The sequence below is a fragment of the Rhincodon typus genome, chromosome 31, assembly GCF_021869965.1.
Source record: "Rhincodon typus isolate 14 chromosome 31, sRhiTyp1.1, whole genome shotgun sequence".
Lineage (NCBI taxonomy): Eukaryota > Metazoa > Chordata > Chondrichthyes > Orectolobiformes > Rhincodontidae > Rhincodon > Rhincodon typus.
In genome coordinates, this window is record NC_063362.1 from 5,366,373 (window position 1) to 5,387,772 (window position 21,400).

Genomic DNA, 21,400 nt, shown 5'->3' on the forward strand with positions numbered 1-21,400 from the left:
GGCCAGGCAGCATTTACTGCCCATCCCTAATTGCAGAGGGCATTTTTTAAGAGTCACCTACATTGCTGTGGGTCTGGAGTCACACGTAGGCCAGCCCAGGTAAGGATGGCAGTTTCCTTCCCTAAAGAGCATTAGTGAACCAGATGGGTTTTCCTGATAATTGGCAATGGATTCACAGTCATCATTAGATTCTTAATTCCAATATTTTATTGAATTCAAATTCTACCATGGCGGGATTTGAACCTGGGTCCCCAGAACATTATCTGGGTCTCTGGATTAACAGTCCAGCGATAATACCACTCAGCCATCGCCTCCACTTGCTTCTGCTGCCTTCGGAGGGAGAGATTTTCAAAAGACTCTTGACCTCCAACAGCTGGTGTCTGCTTTGAGATGGTGACCCCTAATTGTGAGGGAGAGTCATTCTCTCTGGCTGTGCCCAGTGATGGTGTGTGGAGATGGTGGTGGTGGGGGGGAGCATTAGGGCAGAGTTAGATTCACGTGTGATATCCCGGTCAAATTTCTCACTCTGCGGGCAGATTGGGGGTGGTGGGGGTGGGTGGCGGGGTGGGTAATGGTTGTGGACAATGTAGCAGAGGGACAGCACAAGCCTTTGTTGTTAAATTGAGGATGGGCCACCAGAAGCAGCTCTCCCTTAAACAGGGAGGACAATATCATGGGGGTGCTGGCTTTTAGCCTTGTGTTAGTGAGCAGGCTTCCCTTTTCCCTTTCATCCTCATTTCCCTCGCAAAGAAGGGCCCGTTTGCGGGGCCGGGATTCCAGGTGGCAGCATTCCTCCGCGCTCCACACGGAAAGATCCATCCTCCACCAGCACCTTCTTCAGATTGTCCAGCCTCTCCCCTGGAAACCTTTCCCTCCACCACAGATCTCAGGCCCCGGGGGCTGTATCTTTGCCTGAGGCACGGGGAGGGTGTTTCAGCTCCAAGAGTGTACCTTTGTGGCCTGTTTCTGATGGAATCTTGTCGGGGGTCGGGGAGAGGGTGTGGTGGTGATTTGTAGATGAGGCCCTCAGCCCCAAGGTCAGGATAGTCTGCCACTTATGGACTCTCTGCTGCGGACACTTTGTGTCTGTGACAACAAGAAAAGGAACACTCCATTGTGCCAATTTGCCCACCAATTACCTGACAATGTGTCAAGGATGGGAGAGATTGGGGTTGGAGGAAACACTGAGGGTGGCAAGGGCACAGAATATACTCTGGGTGGTGGGGGGGGTCTTCAATTATCAAGGCTGGCTTGGCAGTTCCACCACTGACTGAGTAACAGTCTGCCCAGTTGGGGTTCAGCTAGGGCCACTCAGCTCCTGACCTCATTACAGCCTTGGCCAAAAATGGACAAAAGAGGTGGACTCAAGAGATGATGTGAAAGGGACTGCTCTTGACATCGAATCAGTACTTGAGTAGGCATCAAAAAAACCTAGAAAAGCTAGATTCAATGGGACTCAGGGAAATCTCGGTTGACTGGAGTCATACCCGGCACATAGGAAGATGGTCGTGGTTGTAAAGGTCAGTCATCTCAGCTCCAGGACATCTCTGCAGGAGTTCCTCAGGGTAGTGTCCTAGGCCCAACCATCTTCAGCTGCTTCATCAATGACCTTCCCTCCATCATAAGGTCAGAAGTGGGGATGTTCGCCGATGATTGCACAATGTTCAGCACCATTCGTGACTCCTCAGATACTGAAGGAGTCCATGTTCAAATGCAATAAGATCTGGACAATATGCAGGCTTGGGCTGACAAGTGGCAAGTAACATTCATGTTATACAAATACCAGGAGATGACCATCTCCAGAATCTAACCATGTCCCCGTTCAATGGCGCTATCATCACTGAATAGCCCGCTATCATCATGGGTAGAGTGGGGGGATGTGGATGAGAATGGAACTAGGATTGGGTTGGGGGGGAGGGTGCGTGCGGGTAGGGTGCTGATGCCCATGGGGCCACACCTCCCATTGCCAAGGGCTGGGCCTGAATGCTGCCATTGCCCACCCTCTCACTCCCTCAAAGACCTTCTCTTGTGGAGGAGATTTATGTTGTGCACTACATAGCTGCTCCAAGATGGCCACGTCTCTGTGAGTGCGCGCACTGTGTGGACACTGGATTGGGTGGGCACAGGCACCACCAAAGATCAAGCAGCAGCACGAAGAAGCTCTGAACTTAAGGATCATCCCGGACTCCAAACGTTAACTCTGTTTCTCTCTCCGCGGGAGCTGCCAGACCTACTGAGTTACTCCAGTACTTCTCTCCTGTTCCTCCCACTTCACCAGGAGAGACCTGGGACAAATAACATCCCACAAAGACCACACCAGGGATATGGGACATCTGACCAAGTTCCAGAAAACCCTGGGATAGTGGTCACCCTGTCTCCCTCGACCACCTGTTACTTTTCTCCTTAAAAGTAGGTTGAGTTTTCCCCTGTGGGGAGCTTGTTCTGTGTCTGTCCAACTGGAAAGAAACTTCTTTGGAATTCCCTCTTGGATTTCTTGCTCGCTATCTTGGATTGACGGCCTCTCGGTCAGTTCTTCCCTTCGAGGGAAATATTCTACTCAATCAGAGCCTTTTGAAGATATTTCCTCAGACGCTGGTTTCTCCTCGGAGAATCTCAGCTGAAAGTGGTCACAAAGTCACTCGCTCCCAAACTTCATAAAGTTGAGCAGATTGTCCTAAACTGGCACATATTGAAAAGTCATGTGACAGTGGGGTTCCATGCTGATCGACATCCTGGATGACCAATGGCAGGAATCTGGAGGGAGGGGGAAGGGGCAGGTAGGAGGTTACCCACCTTCATTTCCCAGAAAACGTTCAACACCGGGTTTTTGGAGGTTGAACTGAAAAGGCATCATCGAGGGACAAAGGTGTTGACAGCAAAATCTTTGTGAGGACTGCCTTGGTGAGCCAGGGGGTGGTGGAGGCCTGTATGAGAGGCCGAAAACCTCTCAAACTTTTAAAAAGTACAGGGATGAGCAATTGAAGCTTCAAGGCCATGGGACTAGTGCTGGGAAGTGGGATTAGTGTAGATAGGCTGGCACAAACTCAATGGGCTAACAGGCCTCTTCTGCGCTGCATCACTCCATGGTGTTGAGGGGGTGCTAGGTACAAGTCTGCAGTGCGCGCTGTGACCATGTGGTGGGACTTTAAAGGAGGGAGGTTAAAATTTCACACGCTTTCTCATCCCCACCCTGCTCCAATTCACATTCAAAAAGGGGAAAGGTGAAAACCAAGATCATCAAACTGTTTTTTTTCGGAAACTGAGAGGGTGTTTAATGCAGAGTATGGGCTGCCCCAGTAAAACTAGGACACCTCCTCGCCCATTGCAAGTCAGTTCTCCAGCCCAGTCCCACCCGAGTTAAAATTAGGTCTGTGTATTTCTATCTGTCCGTCCCAGAGGTGACTCCACCTGGTGGCAGAGATGGGAACTGGTGACTGTGAAGGGCAGGCAAGGATAACGTTTGAATCAGAGATAGTAGGAACTGCCGATGCTGGAGAATCCGAGACAACAAGGTGCAGAGCTGGATGAACACAGCAGGCCAAGCAGCACCATAGGAGCAGGAAGGCTGATGTTTCGGGCCTAGACCCTTCTTCAGAAATCAGAAATGTGTTCATCCAGCTCTGCACCTTGTTATCTCAGGTGCTTTAAAAGGCCTTGTGAAGGCTTTACATTGCAGTAGAAATGTTTATGAGGTGGCACTATATCTTGTCACTGCAGTCAGGCAATGGATTGAATTTGTTATACATCCCCAGTTCCTCACATCATGTAATATATACAGGCCATTCAATCCCACCAGCTTGTAACTATCACATACATTGGGCTCCTTTCTATGTATTCTTGATCTAAACAGCAATGTGACCCTTTATTTCCCTTTTTCTCTGTTACTTATCCTAACTATGTCTATTGCTTTCACCTCAGCCCCTCCCCATGGCAGTGCGTTCCAAATTTTCACTGCACCCCAGGTCAAACAGCTTCTCTTGAGTTCACAGTCTGATAGCTTGGTGACCATCTTACACTGAACTGCTACGGTGCAGAAGGAGGCCATTTAGCCCATTGTGCTTGCAGCAGCCCTTCAAATGAGCACTATTACCCAGCGCCAATCTCCGGCTTGTTCCCCATACCCTTGTATTCTATTCCCATCCAAAGAACCATGCAGTTCCCTCTCCAATGCCACAATGGAACCTGCCTCCACCACATTTCCAGGCAGTGGGGAGCATTCCAGACCTTGACTACTCTCACTGGGTGAGAGAGGACTTTCTCATATCACCCCGGATTCATTTGAATACTATGGTGTGCTGTCATCACTGGCTTCTTGGGGAGGGTCTGCAGGTTAGAGCAAGAGACAGAGACAGAGAGAAAGGGAAAGAGACAGAGAGAAAGAAAGAGGCAGAGAGAGAGAACAGATTTGCTCAGTTCACTGTAGCTCACCCCTTTCTGATGCACGCTCTGATACAAAGCAGGGATGCACATGTCACAACAACAGGCACCAGCTGGCCTGTTGATTGAGAAACTTCACAATGTTACAGGGACCGCGTTGATGTTCTGTAGATTGTGAAACACACCCACCATGTAGAACGAGGTTTCTCAAGATGATGAGAGGCATAGACAGAATGGATAGCCAGAGACTTTTTCCCAGGGCGGAACTGACTATTACGAAGGGGTGTAATTTTAAGGTGATTGGAGGAAGGTATAGGGGAGATGTCAGAGGTAGGTTCTTCACACAGAGAGTGGTGAGCGTGTGGAATGCGCTGCCAGCGGTGGTAGTGGAGTCAGATACATTAGGGACATTTAAGCAACTCTTGGATAGGCACATTGTTAGTAGTATAATGTAGGGTATGCAGGGTAGATTGATCTTAGTAGGATAATAGGTCAGCACAACATGGTAGGCCGAAGGGCCCGTACTGTGCTGTACTGTTCTATGTTCTATGTTCAAAGGTGGGATCAGGACCTGAGAGAGGGTCCAAGCTCTGAGGCAGCCAGACTGAGCTCTAACAGCTGTCCTCCACACCTCGTGCTTACTGAGGGGGCTGTGACAATTGTCAAACCTCGAGATGGGGTGAGATTGCCACATGGTTTGGGATGCCCCAATGATTTACCTGGAGAGGTCCTGGGAGATAAAGAGGGCGATGATCCGAACGCCATACCCTGTGTCCAACGTGTGACCCAGCACAAAAACTGCTGACTCATTTTACACCACTCCTAAACGTGGACAGACTGAAGGTGTTCTCCCTCGAGCAGAGGACACTGAGGTGGGGCGGGGGGGAGGTTCATCACTGAGATGTGTAAAATTATGAGGGGCATAGATAAGGTGGACAGGAAGAAACCTTTCCCCTTGATGGAGGGATCAATGACCAGGGGGAATAGATTTAAGGCAAGGGGCAGGGGAGATGTGGGAATCTGGAACTCACTGCCTGTGAGCCTGGTAGAGGCAGAAACCCTGATAACATTGGGGAAAACCCTCAAAACATCGAGGAAGTATTTCAATGTGCAATGCCAAGACGTACGAGGCTATGGCCCACATGCTGGAAAATGGAAGGAGAATAGTTGGGTGGTTGTTTCTGAGCTGCACAGACTTGATGTGCTGAAGGGCCTTTACCTCTGCTGGAGACCTCTATAATCTTCCGGAGTCACTGTTGGTGTTCTCCACAAGCTCCTGAGATACCTGCAGACATTGTGGTTGGACAAGCAGCACTGTACTTGGGGAGTGAGTAACACAGAGCAACACACAGCCACAGCAAGGCCCACAAGCGAGCTGCAAAAAGCCAACTGTGGCTCTAAATAAGGCACGTCACTGTCCGAGGAATTGGTAGGTGAATATCTGGATAGCGAGCAAGAGGTAATCAACTGATGTGCCTTGGAAAGGCAAGGCCTGACGACCCACACTGGTGGAGTGAGGGAGGCCTGGAAACTTCAATGGTGTGCCAGGCATATGCTGGGTGCATGCCAGGGCTGGCAGAGGAGGAGCCGGTGCCAGTCAAATGCTGAACACTTTAGCTACCCAGGAAGGAAGCTGGAGGTCGGAGTCAGCTGTCTGTAGGACCTTAATGCGGAATTCAGCTTGAAAACTGCCTCATTGTACAATCCTGTGGGAATATAACCGACTGTGCCAGAAAGATTTGTCAGATACTTTAGAGACTTTTAAACAACTCTTGGATAGGCACATGGAGGATAGTAAAATGTAGGGTATGCAGGGTAGTTTGATCTTAGTAGGATAATAGGTCGGCACAACATGGTGGGCCGAAGGGCCTGTACTGTGCTGTACTGTTCTACGTTCTACGTAAGGAGCTGGGTGGAAGTGGCTCCAGAGAGAGGTACAACCTGGGCCTGGGTGTTAAGACTGTTCTGTGGCTACAGCTGGATGAATGGCAGCCTCTGGGTCACTTAGTGACCCCAGACTCCTTCACACTTCCTCCTCAGGTTTGATTTTTAAATTGTCTTCTTAATGGAGGATGTGGGTGCCGCTGGCTAGGCCCAGCATTTATTGGCCGTCCCTAGTTTCCCCCCTAGAGAAGGTGGTGGTGAGCTGCCTTCTTGAACCGCTGCAGCCCATGTACTGTAGGTAGACCCACGATGTCCTGAGGGAGTGAATTCCAGGATTTTGACCCAATGACATGGAAGAAACGACGATATATTTCCCAGTCCGAATAGTGAGTGGGTCAAAGGGGAGCTTGAAGGGGGCATTGTTCCCATGTTTCTGCTGCCCTTGTCCTTCCACAAGGAAAAACCAGTAGATCTTGAGAATGGTGCAGTGCTGGTCCACCTTGTTTCTAGACCTCAGAAAAGTGCTCCAGTACGTTCATTTCCAAGTATTACTGTTTTGTTTTCCCCACTACTGGATGGAAATGGTTGTAGGTTTGGATAATACCCGACCCCCTATGACAACTTTACCTACTCGGCTCAACGTCACAGCCCCATTTCAATAAGTGAGGCCTTGAACAGGGACTCTGTGACTCTGCTTGGAGGCTATAGCTTCCACTGAACTAGGCCCAACACGGAAACCTTGCCTCGGCCTCAGGCTTGCACACGAGGTAATCGCTATGGCAACATATACTGCCCGCTTGAGGGGAACACAGTCAACATCTCTGAGTGAGAGTTTGTGGACGTGTCAATGAAAAGTTAATAACAACCTAATAAACTGGGGGTCAGTTAGCTCAGTTGGCTTACAAGGTTGGTTTGCAAGACAGAGTGATGCCAACAGTATGGGGTTGACCAGCTGAGGTAACCATGCAGGACTCTCCTCCACCTCTCCCTCACCCAAGGCATGGTGACCCTCAGGTTGAATCACCACCAGTCGTCTCTCTGTAATGAGAGAGCAGCCCTGTGGTTTGGTAAGACTATAGTGACTTTATTATGTCTTGGCTACTTATCTCTGGGAGTATATATCAGCTGGACACGCAACATTGACATTGTTTCACAAATGTGCCAGATTCTAAAGTTTTTTTTAAAATCAGGAAAGAAAATCCGAACAAAGTTAGTCTATACAAAGCATTTCAGACATCCCAGGGTATTAATTTTGTAAACATAATCCTTTAAGAGCAATTGCTCAAGATTCTGTGCTGCACAACATGTGCCAGAAAATCAAAAAAAATTCACTTATTTTTAAATATGCAAATATTAAATAAGCTTAATTTACACAAATAAGTTTGCATAAGAAGCCAAATAAAGGCACATTTAACTTTATCAAGGTGCAATTAGCCTATCCTTGCATCTAAACAAATAAGAGACCAACACAAGGCTACTTTGGTGGAAGATACAGCCGAGGCTAAATCTGGAATCAAAGTATTCCATATCCAGAGTGGTTTTTGTTTGATCTTTGGAAAAGTATCCCAAAACTCCTCGGCGATAGACATTGGAAAAAGTCATCTTGCATTGGTCCCTCACCAATATCCATTAGGGACCTGGTGACCTTCCGTTTCTCATTGTCTCTTCAACACAATCTCTGATGCTCATCAAAGTAGCTGAAATTGTGAATGTGACTCCTTCCCCAACCCATCCCACAATCCCCACGCCCTGGCCACTTCCTGTAAAATCCCTGCCCATTCCCTTCCCCCGCCCACCCCCTCCCCTTCTGAAGCAATTACTGTTTTCAAACCTTGGAAAGACTTTGTACTGACAGGACTTCATCAGCAGCTGCCCTGAAATGGTGTTACTGATGGGGCCTGCTGTTAAACGTGCCTTCGCAGAAGTGAAAAAGAAATTGTCCCTCCCTCCATCCTCCCCTTTGTGCGTTACAGTACCGCTCTCTGGTAAATGGCCAGAAACAGGAGGCCACTTATCTACACTACAAATGATTCAGTACCCATCAACAATACAATGCATTAAATTAGTACCTTTCAGTCATATGAATCGCTTATAAATATAACCATATTTTCCTTTTTTTGTGATAAAAATGATTCAGGAAGCAGGTGTGGCTTATTTTGGATAAAACAAGCCCTCTTGGTCAGCTCCCCTCTCGTTCACCGTCACTCTGGATTCAAAGTTCACATGGGGGTCATAATAGTCAACTCTTCATCGAAGATCAGGAATAATGCACCAGATGCTTTGTTCCTTCCATCACTAGGCAACTCGATGGCCCATCAGGACCAGGACTGGTCCAGCAAACAGTTCTGAACTGTTCAGATGCTTCTTTGATTGAAGTTTCAATGTTCAAGGTGACGTGGGCTTTTTGGGGTGCTTCACAGAAGCAGAGTGCCTTGTATCAGGGCCAGGGAGGTGGGGAGCGAGGGCACAGATACTTAGCCTCAGTCCAAAGAGAGCCAGGACCGGGCACAGGAAGACATTGGTGCTTGGTGTTCAGATGGGCATGACAGCCCCTTTGTTGCCCGGGAGAAGCCTGGTTGAGAGCTGACTTGTTGCTGTCACAGGGAAAGATAGCATCGGCATTGAACAAAGACCTGCTTGAGCTTATACTTGCACTTCTCCCTGTTCCGAGATCACGGCCACACCACAGTCTTGCTGAACAGCTAAACGGAAAGACTAAATCTGAGACAATTACAGGACGTGTTTGAGAGTGCAGCAGGCCAATAGAGAGAGAGAGAGAGGGCAGGAGGCCCATGGACCTGTGTAATTAAAATGCATATTCAGTGCCAGTTCTGTAGCCAAGACCCTGGAATCGAAGGGAAGTGGTTGCAGACAGTGCAAGTAATTACACTGCACATGTAAACATCATTTAACAGTCATGTAATGTTGAGAAAGCTTGGCAATCACTTAGGGGCTCCTTTGTAGCTACAGTATGCTGACAGGTTGTTATCAGTCACTTTAGCCACCTCATACTTTTGTTCCATCGGCTAAAGGCTTGAGAGGGAAGGGTTCAGCTATGACCGATTGTCTTTGGCTACATTGTGAGCCATCCAATTCACTTTGGTTTTCCAGCTTTCTCGCAGTGCCTCGTCGAATTTCATTTTGAAGTGTTTGAGCGCCTCATCTTCCGTTTTTCCTAATGCTAACGAATCCTGAGAAACAAAAATCCCTGTTAGAAGGTGGAGGTCAGTAACTCAGCATTAATGACAGTGATGAGCATGTTCAATATACATGGCAGTAGTGGGATCCACCACAGAAGATAACACAAAGCACTCGGCTATGGTAGGCTGGGAGCTTCATACAATCCCTGTAGTGAGGCAAAAGGCCATTCAGCCCGAGTCTGCACTGACCCTCCAAAGCGCATCTCAGCCAGACCTACCCCCTACCCTATCCCTGTAACCATCCACTTCCTGTGGCTAACCCACCTACCACTCACTCTGCATATCCCTTGACACTGTGGGGCAATTTCCCACAGCCAATCCACCTACCCTGCACATCTGTGGACTGTGGGAGGAAACCGGAGCACCTGGAGGAAACAACACACACACGTGCGGGGAGAACTGCACACAGACAGTCACCCGAGGGTGGAATTGAACTCAGGTCCCTGGCGTTGTGAGGCAGCAGCGCTAACCACGGAGCTGCCCCTAATCTTCTACTGTAACCCACTGTTCACAGGACAATCAGAATAAAAGGTAAATTCATTGTTATCCTACTCTCTCATTAGAGAGAGATGACTTGTGGTGGTTTAACCTGAAGGTTGCTACACAAGGGGAGAGGTTTAGAAGGACAGTCCTTCACGTGAGAATTGAACCCACACTGTTGGTGTCACCCTGCATCACAAAGCAGCCAAATTAGCTCTAACCAACTGCTAGATCTAGGGCACTAAAAACACAGAGGAGAATCTGTACTTTTAAGATTAAGGAATCTGCCTCCTGCCTCCATTCCTCAAATTAACAAGATCAAACAAGGTAACGTCCTTTCCTGTGAGGCAGTGACTCCCACCCAGGACCTGAAGGTCACAGGAGGTGTGGGAAGGGTTGGGGATACGGGAGAGTGTGGGGGCAGGGAGGGGTTGGGGATACGGGAGAGTGTGGGGGCAGCGAGGGATTGGGGATGGGGGAGAGTGTGGGGGCAGGGAGGGGTTGGGGATGGGGGAGAGAGAGTGTGGGGGCAGGGAGGGGTTGGGGATGCGGGAGAGTGTGGGGGCAGCGAGGGATTGGGGACAGGGGAGAGTGGGGGGGCAGGGAGGTTTGGGGAAACGGGAGAGTGTGGGGACAGGGAGGGGTTGGGGATATGGGAGAGTGTGGGGTAGGGCAGGGGCAGGATCTCACAGTGGCCTGTAAATCCCAGTCAGCCCACCGAAAGGTGGTTTGTCAGTCCCAGCCGTTGCCTCAGGCTTGGAAAGGAGAAAACGAGGCCATGGGAAAATTAGAAAACTCACGGATATTTCACAACAATTGGAACTCAAGAACATCACTCTACAAACTCTTAATCAGTGAGATTTAAACTCTCACTATCTGTATTGTTAAATCAGGCCCTGCACTAACTTTGTAGAGTAAGACTGCAACAACTCGAACTAGATTCCTAACTGATAGTACGTGACTCCCTCCCCACACAAGATAAGGTGACCAAAATAGGCCTATAAGGTAACATCCAATCTGTTCCCATGGACTGGTCATACAGTCTTACAGCACAGAAACAGACCCTTCGGTCCTATTTGTCCGCACTGACCATGTTCCCAAACTCAACTCGTGCCACTTGCAGGTGTTTGGCCCATATCCCTCTAAACCTTCCCTATTCATGTACCTGTCCAAATGTCTTTTAAATGCTATAACTGTACCTGCATCCATCGCTTTGAAAGCGGGTGCAGCCTGGGATATTGCTGATGTCGAAGGAGCAGCCTGTGGCTTACCTTGTGTTTGAGGCAGGTTTTCCTGTGCACCTCATCTTCAGGATTTCCCGATTATATTTCAGCGCCCCCCATCTCACTGCCCACCTACCACTCGATCTCTGTGTTGGAGTTGAGCCGAGTCTAATTGGCTTTGCTCACCTTGAGATACTGGATATCTTTAGAGCAGCTGAGCTCTGGTAGTCCAGCTGCCTGCATCAGTGCAAAGAGGTTAATGAAGAGCGGGCAGTGCTTCCTCAGAATCATGTAGGCTTGTTCACAACACTTCCGGAACCTTCTCAGGACACCAACAGGACAGGAATGGAAACAGAAGGGAAAAATCCAGCTGAATGCCAAGAACTTTAGCATAGACAAACTCAACACATCCAATATAATATAACAAGGTGTAGAGCTGGATGAACACAGCAGGCCAAGCAGCATCAGAGGAGCAGGAAAGCTGACATTTTGGGTCTAGACCCTTCTTCAATAAACACATCCAATCTTGTTTGAAATAATTATTTAAACAGATAAAGCTTAATTTGGACAGTGTCATGCTTTATTGTCAGTACCAAATCATTAATGTTGGAGCTGAATTATTACCTTATTAATATTGAAATTCCTACACAAGAAATAGAATTTGTAAATTGGAAAGGATATCATAAAGCAATTGTTGACCTTAGAATCACAGAGGTTCACAACACAACAACAGGCCCTTCAGCCCACCATGTCTATGCCGACCAACAAACCCTAAACTACACTAAGAGACAGTAGGAACTGCCGATGCTGGAGTCAGAGATAACACAGTGTGGAGCTGGAGGAATATAGCAGGGCAGGCAGCATCAGAGGAGCAGGAGATCTGATGTTTCGGGTCGGGACCCTTCTTCAGAAAACTACAGTAAACCCATTTACCCGCACTTGGTCCATAGCCTACTATGCCCTGATATTTTAAGTACTCATCCAGACGCTTCTTAATAAAGTAAGGAGAGTCCTTCACAGTAACCTCAGCCAGTGCCAGAACTGAACCCATGCTGTTGGCATTGTTAACAAGCCGTCTAGCCAACACTGTGAAGTACAGAGTTAACATTGTCACTGATCTGACATGTTGCTCCCTGAAGGGATTGTCTATTATGATGGAATAATAATCAGGTGGAACTCTTGAGTTGCATTAGTTGGGGATCCTGGCCCTAGGGCTCTTGTAGCGCAGTGGGAATGTCCATACCTCTGAACCAGGAGGCCTGGGTTCACTTCCCATCTGATGCTAAAGTATGTAATAAATCCTCTGATTAGAAAATAACAGGGAGCCTGGCCTTGGAGCAGGAAGTTCTGGGTTCAAATCCCACTGCAGGACTTAAAGATTGCTGAAGGGACGTTGATTTCAAGGCCAAACAGAATGACTATGAACCAACTGACGGGTTTGAGGACAGGCAGGAGGATTGGGAGAGTCTCCCAGTCAAACAGGCTTGATGCACAGTGACGTCCCTAAAACTACAGCCTCTGATAACAGAGAATTGACCCATTCCCAAGAAAATCCAGCTGTGGAAACAGATGTAAGCACAGGTTTTGGGCTTCACACACCACTAGTCACAACGAGAAGAAAGATGTTCAGACCCAGAATGCGATACAGCACAGATAATAACAGATCAGGATACACTAGCTGCAACATTATCCACATTAACCGTCATCTAGATTCTACACACATGCTTCAAGGACTAGGAAGAGGCAGTTACCTTCACTGAACTACACCCCCCCACCTCCCCCCACTATCAATATCCTGGTATTTACCATTGACCAGAAATTCAACTTGACCAGCCATTTAGGTACAGCAGCTACAAGAGCAGGCCAGAGGCTGGGAATCTTACAGCAAGTAACTCAAATAACTCACTGCCTGTCTCCCCTCAAAGCCTGTCCACCATCTACAAGGCACAGGTCAGGAGTGTGATGGAATACTCCCCACTTGCCTGGATGGGAACAGCTCCAACAACTCTTGAGAAGCTTGACATCATCCAGGACAAAGCAGCTGCTTGATTGGCACTACATCCACAAACATCCACTCCCTCCACCACCGATGCTCAGTAGCAGCAGTGTGTACCACGTACAAGATGCATCACAGAAATTCACCAAAGATCCTTCCATATCTGTGGCCACTACCTACTAGAAGAACAAGGGCATCAAATACATGGAAACAACACCTCCTGCAAGTTCCTTTCCAAGCCATTCAAAATTCCGACTTGGAAACATATCACTGTTACTTCATTGTTGCTGGGTCACAATCCTAGAACCCCCTCGCTAGCTGTCTCTGTGGGTCTACCTACAGCACATGGACTGCAGTGGTTCAAGAAGGCAGCTCACCACCTCCTTCTTAAGGGCAATTAGGAATGGGCAATAAATGCTGGCCCAGCCAGTGACACCTCATGCTATAAGTGAACAAAACAAAACTGGCCTATCATTCCACCCCAACCCAACTTTAGTTGAAAACTGTTAAGCTTTATTTCATATTCCATTTGCACACCTGTTTGTCATTGCATTGCAATATCAAGCTGATAGACTCTATTACGATTGTGCAATCTAACTGCAAACTCCATTTTCAAGCCAGTTTTCTCCCCCTGGGGTAGATGAAAGTTGGTTTGAAACAAAAGGAAGGAACCATGAATCAGAGATTTTGGGGTGTGCTTTAACCTGTTTCATGTGTGCAAATTGCTTCCACATCTGTACTGACCTGTTCATGGCATGAACTGTCCCAATATGTAGAAAAAGATCCTGCGTTTAAGTAATCAAAACTTCAGAAAAAGTGGCACCTCCTTACATAAAACTAGGGAGAAGCTGCATATTGAGTGGACTATGACAGAGACCTCACAGCATCTTCAATGCTTTGAAGAACATTAAGAAGCATTGGCACAAGGAGACACAAAGTTTATCGTCCACTCTCATCTGGATTGAAATGCAAGAAGTCAACTTTAGAGAACAAACATCAATTTATACAGCGTGAAAAGAGATTGGTTGACTGTCAATTGTCTGCTACATTCCCATGGCAACAGCCTAACCAATCAGAGTTACCTTGCCTGGTCTGAATTTCATCAGCTAAGATTTGCAGTGAACACTTCTTTGTGTATCTCTGTCCCAACCATAGGCTAACCAATCAACATTCTCTTTCTTCGTGCTGCATAAATTGTCGTTACGTTTCTCAAGTTGGTTTCAGTCCTTTGACTTCATATCTCTTTTCAGCATTGTTTAAGTTCTGAGCTGCCAAGCAATTAACAATGAGAAAGTTGTGGATCATTTAAAAGTTGCATTGTACAGGCTACCTGGCACATCCACTGTTGGGACCCCTAACTCTCCAAACATCACAGTGCTATACACACTCCACAGCTCAAGATTTTGATCTAATTTAAAGAAATTCAAAACACTTCCTGTTTTCGAAGAAAACTGATGCCCCTTGTCAAAGGAAACCACAATTAAAATCTCTAAAGAGGAACTTTGTCTTCCTCATTCCTGCAATTTCTGCTTAAATATTGAAGGCTGGTCACATCAGGGAAACTGAGGGAGATTTCCTAAAACACAGCTGTGTTGCTACCATAAACTTTGTTTCTGCTGTGTGATTCAACTGATAGCTGCTGCCTCCACCCTGACATCTTGCTTTGTAATGGCCGAGAGGTTTAATGCAGAAGTTTATGTTTGGCGGGTCATGGTGATGGACCGGTTGTCAGCTTCACTACACAGGTGGGGAATATTGGAGGAAGGGACGAAGGGACAGAGAGAATCTTTGAGAAGGTGCATTCCTGTCCGTGGATGGAATGTTGAGAATAATTCATAGAATCTCTACAGTGCAGAAAGAGGCCATTTGGCCCATGAAGTCTGTACTGACCCTCCAAAGAACATCCTACCCAGACCCAGCACATCCCCGACCCTATCCCTGTAACCCCCCCATTTCTCATGGCTAACCCACCCAGCATACACATCCCCGGACACTATGGACAATTTAGCATGTCCAATCCACTTAACCTGCACATGTTGGGACTGTGGAAGGAAACCAGAGCACACGGAGGAAATCCATGCAGACAGGAAGAACGTCCAACCTCCACACAGACAGTTGTCCGAGGGTGGAATCGAACTTGTATCCCTGGTGCTGTGAGGCAGCAAAGTAATTCTTTGCACTCTCAAGACTACAAGCGCAGGATGAAAATCCTCGAACATGTGCATTCTCAATAGCAACGCCTCTAACGACTGTGTCCAATTGCCAAACAACCAATGAGTGCAAGACGAAAAATCAAGACAAAACATGTTTTTTTTTCAGGAATATTCAGTTCTGTATTACCAAATAACTATTTGACTATCTTATAATCCCTAGCTTGGGGCTCCCCTACAAGTGAAACCATTGGCTCTATGTCTACCCTTCCAAATTTTAGAGATATGAATGAGATTTACCCCTCAGCCTCATCGCTGTGCTGCAGCTCTCTGTGTTTACACACACAGCCCAGATTCTCACCAGCAGCATCTGGCCTTTCCAGTTGCTCAATATCGCACAGTTTGTCCTGGCAGCATCTGTGAAGGAAAAAACAGAGTTAATGTTTCGGGTCCGGTGACCCCGGACTCGAAACGTTAACTCTTTTTTTTTCCTTCACAGATGCTGCCAGACCTGCTGAGCTTTTCCAGCAACTTCTGTTCTTGTTCCTGATTTACAGCATCTGCAGTTATTTCATTTTTTAGACAGTTTGTCTTGTTTACCTTTCAAACTTCTCGCTGTTGTTGGTCTTTCCTTGCTGTATCACATGAACAAAGTCATGCGTTAAAATGAACGGCACACGCTCTCTGTTGATCCCAAACTTGCTCTTAAAGTTTCCAAGGAAGTGTCCAAAATCTATGTGGAAGAGCTGTGAGTGATAATAAAATGCATTCTTTAACACGAGGAAGGACTCCCTGAATAGAATTACAGAATATTGACTGATACAACTGATCATAGGAAATGCTTTGGTGGGGAATGTGGTGATTATATAAGAAGGCTCTTGCAGGTCACTATGGAACTGTGGCTACAGGAGAGGTGAAGGTCAGTTCAGGCGGCTGGGACACTGAGCATGAAGGAAGATTTTCTCCATTTTGCTAATAACAACAAAATTGTCTGGGCAGGAGAGCCATCTGATTGACCCTTTCTAATCTTGCATCTGTTTCTCCATGAACTATGGAACCAACATTCCTCGTCCCAACGGGCTTCTGTTAATACACACCATGTTTTGCTATTCGACCACACTACCGGTGAGGAAGAACAAACGTGCATTTGTGTAGCACCTTCCTCGTCCGTTGGGGGCTCCCAAATCACTTCAATGACAATCAGTTGTTGAAGCCAGTACTTTTTCCCACACGCCAGCCAAATTATGCAAATAAGGATCCCCAAAACCGCACACATGGCAAAGGGCCAATTCATCTGTTTTTGTTTCCTGGTAGACCGAAGGCAAATTGTTCTTTGCAGGTCGTCAGTCACCGTTCCTGACGTGGAAATATATCACGGTTCCTTCAATGTTGCTGGGTCCAAATCTTGGAATTCCCTCCCAAAGGGCATTGTGAGTCTACCTACAGCACATGGACTACAGTGGTGCAAGAAGGCAGCCTGTAAAGGAGCAACCAGGGATGGACGATAAATGCTGACCCAGCCAGTGACATCCACATCCTAGAAGCAAGTACATGGTTTAAAAAGAAAGTCACACGGATGCATTTACATCACCCTGGGCCCCCAAGGCCTATTTAAAATATTACCTGAAATGCAGACCCCCAGACAATGCAGCACTGGTGTAGGGTCACATTGCACCATCCAACCAGGTGATTTGCTTGTTCTCAGGAGCATGGTTCGAATCCACCAGCTGCTGGTTTAGAGCTTGGATCGCCATCAGTAATCAGTCTCCGATCACTCGTGATCACCAGCTTGGGCTGATGGGGACTGTGCTAGGGGCTGGATTGCAGGGAGGTTGTAGGTAAGGGGTTGAGTTGAGAGGGTAAGTTTATGAGGAGATATGAGTAGACTGGGACTATACTCATTGGAATTTAGAAGAATGGGGGGTGATCTTATAGAAACATAGAAAATTATGAAGGGAACAGGTAAGATAGAAGCAGAGAGGATAGTTCCACTGGCAGGTGAAACCAGAACTAGGGGGCCATAGCCTCAAAATAAGGGGGTGCGGATTTAGGACTGAGTTGAAGAGGAGCTTCTTCAACCAAAGGATTGTGAATCTGTGGAATTCCCTGCCTAGTGACGCAGTTGAGGCTACCTTGTTGAATGTTTCTAAGGCAAAGATAGATAGATTTTTGAACAATAAAGGAATTAAGGGTTACGGTGAGCAGGCGGGTGAGTGGAGCTGAGTCCTCGAAAAGATCAGCCACGATCTTCTTGGATGGCAGAGTAGGCTCGAAGGGGCAGATGGCCTACTCCTTCTCCTGTTCCTTATGTTCGAATGTTCTTATTTGTCCCTTCCTCTCCGATACTGAAATCAATTACACCTACCCTAACAAAAAAGAAATCTCTCTGCACACGTTTCTATTTAGGAGTTCACTTATTCCGGTGTGAGGCACCTGTTGATCACTACAGGTTATGGAGCTCAGGCAGGATGGATGCAGAGACTTTACAACATTCACAATTCCTGGGATGGGACAAAAGGGAAATTGGCCAAGCTTCCCAATGCCAACCCAGTGACACCAGCTTGGAATTCCACACTTAGCCTTCGTTTTAATCCAAACAATGCAAACACAGTCCTACCTGTCCATTTTCCCTGATCATAATGTTGTCACTGTGTCGGTCTCCAATTCCGAGCACGTAAGTAGCTACACAGTAGCCAGCACACGAGAGAGTGAACTCCTCAATGGCTCGATCTAGTGCTTCCCTGAAAAGGTGAAGAGCGAAGCAATATGAGACGTCGCTGGGAAGTCATTCGGCAATTCCCAGATTTCCAAACAAAGCATAGCCTACCCATTTAACATCAGCTCTGTTAGAGCAACAGGCCAGTTCATGTCAAGTTGCCGGCAGTTCAACGAAGACAGCAAAACTCAGGCCGAAAATTCAGATTGTTAGTGCAAGACACCAGCTCATTCTCCCAGAAGGAACAACTGTGGCAATCAATGTGGCATTTTTACACATTCACCCAATTAGAATGATGGGGCTAGACTCCAGAGTGAGCCGTGGGAAAAAAAAATACAGCAACAGGATAAACTACCATCAGCTTCAAGCCTCGATGAAAGATCAAAAATGGGAGAGGAAAATAAAGTATTTTTAAAAAATTGGAGGCAATGAGAGGAGAAACATACAAGGAGTGGTTAGGACTTTGGAAGGGACTACCCAGTAAAGGAGGTGCAAGTGGATGAAGCAGTCAGATTTAAAAGGGAAAAACCAAAGATGCTGGAAATCAGAAACAAGAACAGAAATTGGTGGAAAAACTCAGCAGGTTTGTGGAGAGAAAGCAGAGTGAATGTTGCGGGTCCAGTGAGCCCAAGTTCTGAAGAAAGGTCACTGGACCTGAAACATTAACTCTGTTTTTCTTTCTCCACAGATGCTGCCAGACCTGCTGAGTTTCTCCAGCAATTTCTGGATTCAAAAGGAAATTGAATAAATTGAAGGAGACAGGTTGAGGGGCTTCAGGGAGTGAATGAGGTCACCAGACTAACTGATTACTCTTCAGCAGAGCATTCACAGACTTGATGGGCCAAACGGTGTACTGTACTGTAATATTCCAATGATTCTAAAAAAACAATTGGGCTGTGTTAGGAATAATGTGCTCCTGATATTACAATTCTCTCGAATAATATTTTAACAATGGTTAAGAAGGAGAGCACTGTTTGATTAAAGTAGAATATTAGGCTTCAAACTGTCCCTTTCCCAGTCCACACTCTACCAGAGGAACATAGGACATAGGAGCAGGAATAGGCCATTCTGCCCATTGAGTTTGCTGCACCATCGTAGGTTGTGGCTGAGCATTTAACTCCATTTTCCTGCACTAATGTCATATCCCTTGACGTCGTTAGCATCTAGAAACCTATTGATCTCCATCTTGCACATCCTCACTACAACTCTCAGAGGTAAAGAATTTCAAAGATTCACCAGCCTCTGAGTGAAGAATTTCCTCTTCATCCCTGTCCTAAATGGCCTACCCCTTACTCTAAGTGGGTCTTGTGATTCTGGACCAACTTCCCACCTTCAAGCCGGGGCAAACATCCCATTGAACTCTATAACAATTTTGTAAGTTTCAATGAGATCATCTCCTGCAGGTAGCTCAGTGGTTAGCACTGCTGCCTCACAGCACCAGGGATCCCAGTTTGATTCCACCCTCGGGCAACTGTCTTTGTTGAGACTGCGCATTCTCCTCGTGTCCGTGTGGGTTTCCTCCCACAGTCCAAAGATGTGCAGGTTAAGTGGACTGGCCATGCTAAATTACCCTATAGTGTCTATGGCTGTGTAGACTAGATAGATATCCATGGGAAATGCCGGGTTACAGGACAAGGTAGGGAGTGGGTCTGGGTGTGATGTTCTTCGAAGGGTTGGTATGAACTCGATGGCCTGAATGGCCTGCTTCCACACTCTAGGGATTCTATGTTTCTTTAAAACTTGAGCTAATGCTGGGCCCAGTCTCCTCACTTCTCCTCATAATCACACTCCCTCAGGGACCCATCATTCACCAAACCCCATTAAAGTAAAATACTACAGGGTGAGTTCATAGAACGCAAAAACGTTACTTAGTCTGTTCAGAAGAAACAAGCATGGATGGGTGTTGGCAACGAGAATGGCACAGGTGTTGCTCTCTAATGTTATTGGGCAAAACGCAAACTTTGGATCTTGATAGCTCTCGTTTCCTCACTGCAGACAGTTAAACCACAGAGTAGAAAATATCAAACGGCAGCACTTGGAAATTTATTACCAACTGTTTCAGTGGAAAACAGCAGCACAGCCAGGGCCCACACTGCACACAGTGAGGGTTGTGCCATCTGATATTAAACCCGTGTAGGTACGTCACAACCACTCACTGTTTGCATCATATCTGAGAAACACATTCAAACAGAGAGAAATGTCAGCCAACTGTCATGGGATAGTGGCCACAGAAATGCCTCCCCTGTACTTCAGAGAGATTACGCTGAGTGCTTTGAAAAGCAAACTGATAAAGCCCTCCTGCAAATTATGAGGAGTAAACTTTCAAGAATTCTAAATATTCCAAACAGTCAGGGAAACAATTCAAGCATTGCTCAGCTACACCGAAAAAATTCTCTGAAAGGCAAGTTAAAATCAGCTTGACAGCTGTGCTCGCTCTTTATCCAAATGACGAGTGTTTCATTAACGTTAAACTGTGTGTCTTTGAGTGGTATTTCATGAATTAAAGCACCTTGAATAGACGCTTAGTGTTGGCCCTGTTCCAGTCTCCTCAATAAGGTCTATATCGTGCTAAGACAAACTTGTATTTATATAGTGCTGTTAAAATCATTAAACATCCCCAAGCGCTTCACAGAGGAATCATAAAACAAAAATTGAAACTGGGTCACTTAAGGGGATGTTCAGTCAGATGTCTAAAAGCTCAGTTAAAGAGGTAGGCCTTAAGGAGCTTCTTAAATGAGCAAAATGAGGCAGGGAGGCAGAGGTGGAGGCAATGTGATTGAGGTCTCGAAAGGTGGAATAATTAAAACCTGAGATGGACTGGAGACTAGAGTTAGGGGAGTGTATATATCTCAGAAGGTTGTATCGGCTGGAAGAGGTGACAGAGGGAGGGTGGAGCAGGAGAAGGTTGCAGAGATAGGGTGGGGCACAGGGGCAGGAGGAGGTTACAAAGATAGGGAGGAGCACAGGGGCAGGAGGAGGTTACAGAGGTAGGAAGGGCACAGGGGCAGAAGGAAGTTACAGGGATAGGGAAGGGTAGGGGCTGGAAAGGTTACAGAGATAGGGAGGGGTGTAAGGGCTGGAAGGAGGTTACAGAGATAGGGAGGGGTGTTGGGGCTGAAGGAGGTTACAGTGATAGGGAGGGGTGTAGGGGCTGAAAGAGATTACAGAGATAGGGAGGGGTGTAGGGGCTGAAGGAGGTTACAGAGATAGGGAGGCGTGTAGGGGCTGAGGGAGGTTACAGAGATAGGGAGGGGTGTAGGGGCTGAAGGAGATTACAGAGCTAGGGAGGGGTGTTGGGGCTGAAGGAGGTTACAGAGACAGGGAGGGGTGTAGGGGCTGAAGGAGGTTACAGAGATAGGGAGGGGTGTAGGGGC

At 47.1% G+C, this 21,400-nt stretch overlaps 1 protein-coding gene across 10 annotated transcripts in view; it reads right to left on the reverse strand.

Moving 5' to 3' along the window:
* Positions 1-7,324: 7,324 nt before the first annotated feature.
* Positions 7,325-21,400, reverse strand: part of pik3cd (phosphatidylinositol-4,5-bisphosphate 3-kinase, catalytic subunit delta) — a 209,983-nt gene continuing 195,907 nt past the window's right edge. For all 10 annotated transcript variants that reach the window (XM_048615265.1, XM_048615261.1, XM_048615262.1 and 7 more), the window contains 4 exons: positions 17,928-18,051; positions 15,911-16,056; positions 11,351-11,483; positions 7,325-9,452 (listed from right to left, as the gene is read on the reverse strand). In XM_048615265.1, coding sequence (XP_048471222.1) covers positions 9,315-9,452; positions 11,351-11,483; positions 15,911-16,056; positions 17,928-18,051 — 541 coding nt within the window. In that variant the 3' untranslated portion in view covers positions 7,325-9,314. The remainder of the gene's footprint in view (positions 9,453-11,350; positions 11,484-15,910; positions 16,057-17,927; positions 18,052-21,400) is intronic.